Genomic DNA, 8,778 nt, shown 5'->3' on the forward strand with positions numbered 1-8,778 from the left:
ATCAATCATCTCATCAGAGGACTATGAGGACTTGGGTAATCACTCGACGGAGGCAATGGGGGAGACGAGTCTCTTTGCTGTTGCACAGGTAACTTTTATCCGTCAATTTAAGCCCGTTTACTCTGCTTAGTTTTTTGTCTAACACCGTTTAACTTGTTTTTTTAGTCCTTGGTTATGATGAAGGGCCTAATGGACCGATGTCTTAACCGTGAGGCGGCTCTGGAACGTGTGCAAGTAAAGGCAGAGCAGATGGAGGATGAGCTTGGTCAACTTCACAAGTGGAAGTCCACAATGGAGAAGAAGTTTGACCTTTCAGAGCAGGCGAGAAAAGAGCTTGAGCAGAAGACGAAGGAAGCTGGGAAGGCCCTGGAAGTCAAAGAAAAGGAAGTCCAAGACTTGAAGGAAAAGCTCCGTCAAGCTAAGGAGGTTGCGGTCTGTGAATACCGTGATTCCGACGCCTTATTGGGCGAGTTGGGGGGATTGTTCCTTCAAGGCTTTGATGATGCACTTCGTCAAGTTAAGAAAGCCTACCCTGAACTGAACGTGTCAATGATAAATTTCAATGACCAAGATCAAACGTCTGCTTTGCCCGTCGCTTTAGAGAACACAGATGACCTCTTTGGTAAGGATGTAGTTCAGGGTGACGGAGAATCAGTTCCAGCGAAGCATGTCCAAGATGCCGACCCAAAAATGTAGATTATTATTACATTTCCTTTTTTTTTTTTTTATTTATTTTGAGAACGATCCGTCCTTCATTTTTTGTATTAAACGATTGCCCTCTAAGGGTCTTATCCGTCACTAATGTATTATCTTACAATTTTATGCTTGCTAATTCTTTTTGTTTGAAACTTGCATAAATATCCGTCCTCTTTAGAAAGGAGAGATTGAGTAAATATCTGTCTTTGTAATTTTTGTATAACGGTGTTAACGGTCTGGTATCCGTCTATTTCGAACTAGTTGTACCATGTATTCTTTTTTATCCGTCTATATTGCGGAATACGAGTATTTCCAGCCTATGCGTGATCCGTCCACTTTGTGGACTTTGTAAATAGTCTTCACCCTTTGGGTGATCCGTCCACTTTGTGGACTAATTATTTCACCCTTTGGGTGATCCGTCCACTTTGTGGACTTCGTAAATTATTTTTACCCTTCAGGTGATCCGTCCACTTTGTGGACTTTGTAAATTATTTCACCCTTTGGGTGATCCGTCCACTTTGTGGACTTCGTAAATTATTTCACCCTTTGGGTGATCTGTCCACTTTGTGGATTTTGTAAATTATTTCACCCTTTGGGTGATCCATCCACCTTGTGGACTTTGTAAATTATTTTCACCCTTTGGGTGATCCGTCCACTTTTTGGACTTTGTAAATTATTTCACCCTTTGGGTGATCCGTCCACTTTTTGGACTTTGTTACATGTCCGTCTACTTTGTGTAGCCTATCCATTTATAATAAAAATCCATGTGGAAAATCAAAGCTGTGTCTGAATATTCTTCTTTAAAGAAAATGCGTTTGTAGAAAAAGTACCTACCCCCTTGGGCTTAAAAAGACACAAAAAGATTGTAGCAAGAATAGTTAAAGAAAAACTAGTAAATTGTAGCTAAAATAAAATAAATTGGGAAATCGCTGGTTTTTCATATCCTCTCTACTGGTAGTATTTCCGTAGATGCTTCGTGTTCCAAGGGTGTAGCAGCTTTTGTCCGTCCATTGTCTCGAGGTGGTAGGTCCCTTTCCTTTGCCATGATGCGATCCTGTAGGGTCCTTCCCAGTTGGGGCCAAGTTTTCCTTGTGAAGGATCTCTAGCGAAACCCATTACTTTCCGTAGTACAAGATCACCGACCTGGAAGTCCTTATGCCTCACTTTGTTGTTGTAGTGTTTTGCCATGAGATTCTGATAACACGCCAACCTTTGCCCTGCTGCCACTCTGACTTCATCCACTAGGTCGAGCTAGAGGCGTTTGGCCTCTTTGTTTTTATCTTCGTCGTAGCTCTCCACCTTGTAGCTCATGAGCCCCACTTCTGTAGGAATGACAACTTTGGTTCCATATGCAAGTCGATATGGTGTTTCTCCAGTGGGTGTTCTTGCTGTGGTCCGGTATGCCCATAGGACGCTTGGTAGTTTGTCTGACCAGATACCCTTTGCCCCCTCGAGATGGGTCTTGATTATCTTGAGTAAGGACTGGGTTCGTGATATCGACTTGCCCGTTTGCCTGTGGGTGTGCGGGTGACGAGTAGTGATTCTTGACCCCTAGCTCCGAGCAGAAGTCTCTGAACGCGTTATTGTCGAATTGCTTACCGTTGTTAGAGACCAGTACTCTGGGTATCCCGTACCTGCATATGATATTTCTCTAGACAAAACTTTGGATATTTTCTCTGTGATGGTGGCTAAGGCTTCCGCCTTGACCCACTTAGTGAAGTAGTCTATGCCTACTACCAAGAATTTCAGCTATCGGATCGCCGTCGGGAATGAACCCATGATATCAAGTCCCCATTGTGCGAACGGCCAGGGTGCCGTCATAGGTGTCATTTCTTCGGACGGCTGCCTTATGAAATTGCTGAACCTCTGGAATTTGTCGCAGGACTGGACATAGGCTTGCGCATCCTTCATCATTGTAGGCCAGTAGTATCCTGCTCGGATCAACTTGTGTACAAGTGATCGTGCGCCCGAGTGGTTTCCGCAGATACCCTCGTGTACTTCTCTCATTACGTAATCTGCTTCCTCTTGGCATAAACACCTCAGGTACGGTCGAGAGAAACCTCTTTTATATAAGACGTCCTTTATCAGCACGAACTGTGATGCCTAGACCTTCAGCTTTCTTGCGCACCCTTCTTGTCCGGTAACACCCCAGTTAGGTAGAAGATCAATGGTGTGGTCCAGTTGCATTTAGAGTTTACCACCTGCATATTTGTTCCGTCATCGATAAGTAAGGAGATTTGAACGAATGATAATACCTGTTCGGGAACCAGCATGAATTCGGCTGACGCAACTTTTGCTAGATGGTCGGCCCATTTGTTTTCTTCCCTTGGGATTTGAATGAATTCGACTTCGAGGTCGCTGATTCGGTATTTCACTTCTTCTAAATACCTCTTCATTCTATCATTCTTGCACTCGTAGTCGCCATTGATCTGACTCGTTACCACTTGTGAATCGTAGTGGACAACTATGTTTTCTGGTCTCGCGGCCTTTGCAAGGTCTAACCCTGCCACCAAGGCTTCATACTCTGCCTCATTGTTGGTTGTGGGGAAATCTAGTCGGATCATACATTGTATCTTGTCCCCCTGCGGAGTTTGGATCACTACCCCGGCTCCTCCGGCTCGTCTATTTGAGGATTTGTCTGTATAGATATTCCATTATTCTTTCTCTTCCTCCACCTGGCCTTCCCCGAGAGTGAACTCAGCGATGAAGTCAGCTACTGCCTGCCTTTTTATGGCCGTTCGTGGGCGGTATTGGATGTCAAACTCGCTCAGCTCTATTGCCCACAAAGCCATTCTTCCTGTTGCTTCTGGGCTACTCATGGTTTTTCTCAGTGGCTTGTCCGTTAAGACAACGATTGTATGCGCTTGGAAGTATGGCTTTAGTCTTTGCGCGGCGATTACCAATGCGAAAGCCAACTTCTCCATTTGAGGGTACCTTTCTTCTACTCCTCGGAGTACTCAACTGGTAAAGTAGACGGGTTTCTGGGATCTGTCCTCCTCTCTCACCAAAGCTGCGCTTAGTACGGCTTGTGAAACGGCTAAATATAGGTAGAGTTCTTCTCTTGGCATGGACGGACTAAGCAGTGGTGGAGATGAGAGATACGCCTTCAAGTCGTTAAATGCCGTCTGGCATTCATTCGTCCACTCAAATGATTTCCTTAGAGTGCAGAAGAATGGTAAACACCTGTCCGTCGCCCTTGAGGCGAACCTGTTTAGAGCTGCGATCTTTCCGTTTAAACTTTGGACCTCCTTAACCGTCCTTGGTGGTTCCAACTCCATTATGGCCCGCACCTTCTCCGGATTGACCTCTATTCCTCTTTGGGACACCATGAAACCCAAGAATTTTCCAGCTGTCACTCCGAATGCGCACTTGTTTGGATTCAGCTTCATGTTGAACGATCGGAGCGTATCGAATGTTTCCCTGAGGTCATCTAGGTGATCAACTTCATGCAGGCTTTTTACCAACATGTCGTCAACATAAACCTGTACGTTCCTGCCGATCTGATGTGCAAAAATCTTGTTCATTAGCCTTTTGTATGTTGCCCCAGCATTTTTGAGTCCGAAAGGCACCACCTTGTAGCAGAATAATCCCTGACTTGTGACGAAGGAGGTCTTCTCTTGATCAAATTCATCCATCCTGATCTGGTTGTAGCCGGAGAAAGTGTCCATAAAGCTTAGGAGCTGGTGTCTTGTAGTTGAATCCACTAGGGTATCTATCCGTGGGAGCGAGTAGCTGTCTTTGGGGCAAGCCTTGTTGAGGTCCATGAAATCTACGCACATCCTCCAGTTTCCATTGGCCTTTTTAACCATAACAACGTTTGCCAACCAGTCGGGGTAGTATACTTCCCGGATGAAACCTGCCTCCAGTAATTTTCGAACCTCCTCGGCTATGGCCTTGTCCCCCTCCTAGGCGAAGACTCGTTTCTTTTGCCGGATTGGAGGGAATGAGGGCGACACATTTAACTTGTGGACCATGACTGAGGGGTCGATTCCTGGCATGTCTTCATAACTCCAGGCAAAGACGTCTTGGTTATTTCTGAGGAAAGTCGTGATCATTTGGCGTACTGGCCAACTGGCTAGCGTGCCAATTTTAGTCGTCCGTTCAGGCCGCGTGTCATCAAGTCTTACTTCTTCTAACTCTTCAACTGGCTTTGCTAATGCTCGCTGCTTTCCGATACACATCATTTGCTGCTGATCCTCCATTTCTAACATGGCAATATAGCATTCCCGCGCTGCTATTTGATTTCCCCGCAATTCTCCTTCCCCATACTTTGTCGAGAATTTGATAATCAGGTGGTATGTTGAAGTTACCGCCTTCCAAGAATTGAGAATGGGTCGCCTGAGGATGGCATTGTAGGCGGACGAGCAGTCGACTACGAGAAACGTTACCCCCTTAGTGATCTGCTGAGGATAGTCACCCGCCGTCCTAGCTAGTGTTATTGCGCCTAAGGGGAACACCTTCTTTCCCCCAAATCCCATGAGTGGGGCATTCGTTGGGGTCAACCGTTCCTTGTCAATTCTCATTTACTGGAATGCTGGATAGTACAGGATGTCTGCTGAGCTGCCGTTGTCGACGAGGACCCAATGCATGTTATAATCCCCTATTTGCAAGCTGACCATAAGTGCGTCGTCATAAGGATGGTGAAGTCTCCGAGCGTCATCCTCTAAAAATCCTATGACGGGGTTATCTATTCGCGGCATATTGGGTACGGATCCTATGAGTTGGACGCTATGGACCATTCTGAGGTAGGTTTTGCGGGCTTTTCTGGAAGATCTGGCCGTGGTTGTGCCCCCCACGATCATCCTTATGTCCTCTCTGGGGTGCTCGTTCTCCCGTCGTGGGGCCTGTTCCTTCGACGGATCGGTTCTTTCCCTGCTGACGAACCTCTGTAGCTTCCCTTATCTGATAATGGCCTTAATCTGTTGCTTCAGGTCGTAGCAGTTGGCTGTGTCGTGCCCGTGGTCTCGGTGAAAGCGACAATACTTGTCCCTTGGCCTTTTGTTGGGATCTCCTTTTAACTTACCAGGGAACGTCAGTGCTCCTTCATCTTTGATTTGCATCAAGACTTGATCGATCGGGGCGGTTAATGGGGTGAAATTGGTGAACCTTCCAGTAGGGGGTCTAGGGCGCTTTTCATCTCGTTGATCTTCGGTTCTAGCAACCTTTCGCCCCCTATCTTGCCGCGTGTCCTCCTGCCTCTCCCTCTTCTTAGGCTTTTCCTTGCGGGCTAGCAATGCATCTTCTGCATTCATGTATTTCGTAGCCCTATTGAGCACGTCCGTCATGGTCTTCGGGTCATTCTTGTATAAAGAAAACAAGAACTTACCCTTCCGTAGCCTGCTAGTAAATGCAGCTACGAGTATCTTATCGTCAGCTTCATCAATTGAAAGGGCTTCCTTGTTGAAACGAGTTATGTAGGCCCGCAGCATCTCGTCTTCTCGCTGCTTGATGCTCATTAAGCACGCGGTGGACCTTTTGTACCGATGTCCACCTATAAAGTGCGAGGTGAACTGGGCGCTCAACTCCTTGAAAGTATTGATGGAGCTTGGTGTCAATCTATTGAACCAAACCCTCGCAGGGCCCTTCAGTGTTGTCAGGAATGCCCTACACATAATCTCGTTTGGTACCCCTTAAAGGTGCATTAGGGTCTTGAAAGTCTCTAGATGATCGAAGGGGTCCTTGACCTCGTCGTAGCTTTCGATCTGGGGCATCCGGAATTTTGGTGGCAGGGGGAATGAGTTGACGGAGGTAGTGAATGGTGAGTCGGTTCTGTTCACTAGGTCATCGAGATCAGTGGATACTCGTCCCTTGAGGGCATTCATCATGACCTCCATCTGCTCCTTCATCGCCTGCATCTCTGTGATAATAGGCGGAGGTGCAAAATCCATGAGAGATGGAAGGCTTATGTTTGGCCGCTCTGGTCGGCTTGGGGCGTTGCTGCCCTCTGGCTTCTCCTGGTCCCTTCGTTCGGCACTGTAACCTTCTTGGTTTTCCTCCGGAACGTTAGGTCCTGCATCCCTTTGGCGTAGTTGCTCCTCCAGATCATGGTTATGCTTTGTGAGTTGTTCTACTGCTGCCATGAGAGTCTGGACTTATCTCTCTAATGCAGTGGATCTTGGCAGCTTGTCTTCTTGAACGTTGTGGGGCCATCGAGCGAGTGAGTACCATGCGACTCTTATGTCCAGGAGGCAGTAGTCTGGCTAAACTCTTCGCTTTCCCACAGACGGCGCCAACTGATGATGCCGTAAAATCACCAGTGAGCTACACAATCGACGCTCGCTTAAACTAACAACTTGCAAGAAGAAAGAAGTGATCTCGCTGAGGGCACCGGTGTGGTGTCGGCCAAATACCCTCCGACGGTCAAGTTAGAATTGTTCTTAACTCTAGAGTGCTAGAGAGGGTAAATTATGCGTACCTTGATTTGTGAGGGTATTGGGGCTTTTATAGTAGTAGGAGGTTGGCCTCTCTCTCTTGACCTAGAAGTCTTTTCCTCATAAGACTCTACTTGAGCAATCCCAAACGTGATGGGCAAACATTTCCTTGTAGAGTGGGTTTTTTATTAAACGCGTATCTTCTAGAATTACCCTTGCACTAGTATTCTGATTTCCTTTAGGATTCTTTCGGATTTCAAACGTGCGCCACAAGTATTTTAAGTTATGCCAGGCCTTGGGCTCTCCCTATTGTAGGCCCATGGGCTCAGATCCGTCAGGCCCAACATCATGCTATTTTTTACCCCTTCACTATTTAAGAGGAAAAAAAAAAAAAAAAAAACCCCAAGCCTACACGTGGAGAGTGAAGAAACCACACCTCCAAGTGAAGTTCCTCCACCTCACAAGTAAAGAGAAAAGTAAGGCATAGTTATTACTTATTTCATTTCACCTGACATAGAACGAACAAAAAGGAGCTAGTACTCTAAACTGTGGGAGCATGGGTGGGGTTTAGAGAGGGAGAGAGGGATCAAAGAATGAGACTTTAAGTAGCAGAAAGGACTGGGTTTTGGGTAGGGGTATTCGCGGTGCGGTACGATACGGTACGATTTTGGGTCATTTTTATCACCTTACTTTACGGTGCGGTTTAAGTAAAATCATAATTGCACCGCACTTTATTTTTGTAGTCATCTATGCGGTGCGGTGCGGTTTAGAGTTTAGCCAAAACCATAATTGCACCGTTCTTCATTTTTGCGGTCACATATGCGATGTTATGTATAAGATGCGGTTTAAACGATTTGAAGAAAGTATATTTTTCAAATTTTAGGTTTTTCTTACTCAATCAAAAACTAATTTTTCCCTTTGTTATGGGCCAAGTTTTAAATTATTGAGCTAATTTTTCTTTATTTTGGTATGGCTTTCCTAGTCAACACTTGCTAGGGTTATCAAACTTTTTTTTTTGGAAAACTAGGGTTATTAAATTATTAATAATATATTTAATATTAAAAATAAATAAATATATTAATATATAGAGAGGGTGCGGTGTGGTGCGGTTTTCTTATTATAAAATCACAAACTACACTACACCATGCGATGCAGTGCGGTGCGGTGCAGTGTATTGTTACTTACGGTGTGGTGCAGTGTATTGTTACTTACGGTGTGGTGCAGTGTACTGTTACTTACAGTGTGGTGTGGTTTTTGCAGTTTATGCAATTTGTGCGGTTTGGTAAACACCCCTAGTTTTTGGTGTGACCAACATAGTCATAAATGACACTATTTGGAGTTAGAGTAGGAGTTCTTTAATTTGCAGAGCTATTTGTGGCCGATCTTCACGAGCTTGAAGCAACCATTCTCAAGCTCGATGTAGCTAACAGTTCATTCCTTCTTTCTTGGTCTTTGAGGCTTTCTTTTCTTTTGTGTTCAAGGGGCCAAGATTTGGAGAGGGGGGCTAGGTTAATTTTATTGTGTCTAAATTATTTTTCAATCTTATTACACACACACACACACACACACACACACACACACACACACACACACACACACACATATATATATATATTCTCAAAATCTCAATGTAGCTCTGTCCCTGTCCTCTAATAACCCAAGAAATATTTGAGATATGCTCTTCATAACTATAATATGAACCATGACCCAA

The 8,778-nt window shown here is 45.3% G+C and overlaps 1 protein-coding gene across 1 annotated transcript; it reads right to left on the minus strand.

Annotated features, from left to right (window-relative positions):
- Positions 1-5,594: 5,594 nt before the first annotated feature.
- On the minus strand, positions 5,595-6,308 carry LOC126728655 (uncharacterized). The gene has a single exon (XM_050434449.1). It carries the CDS (start codon positions 6,306-6,308, stop codon positions 5,595-5,597), a length of 714 nt encoding a protein of 237 aa, XP_050290406.1.
- Between the last annotated feature and the right edge of the window lie 2,470 nt (positions 6,309-8,778).

The sequence above is a fragment of the Quercus robur genome, chromosome 5 (assembly GCF_932294415.1).
Source record: "Quercus robur chromosome 5, dhQueRobu3.1, whole genome shotgun sequence".
Lineage (NCBI taxonomy): Eukaryota > Viridiplantae > Streptophyta > Magnoliopsida > Fagales > Fagaceae > Quercus > Quercus robur.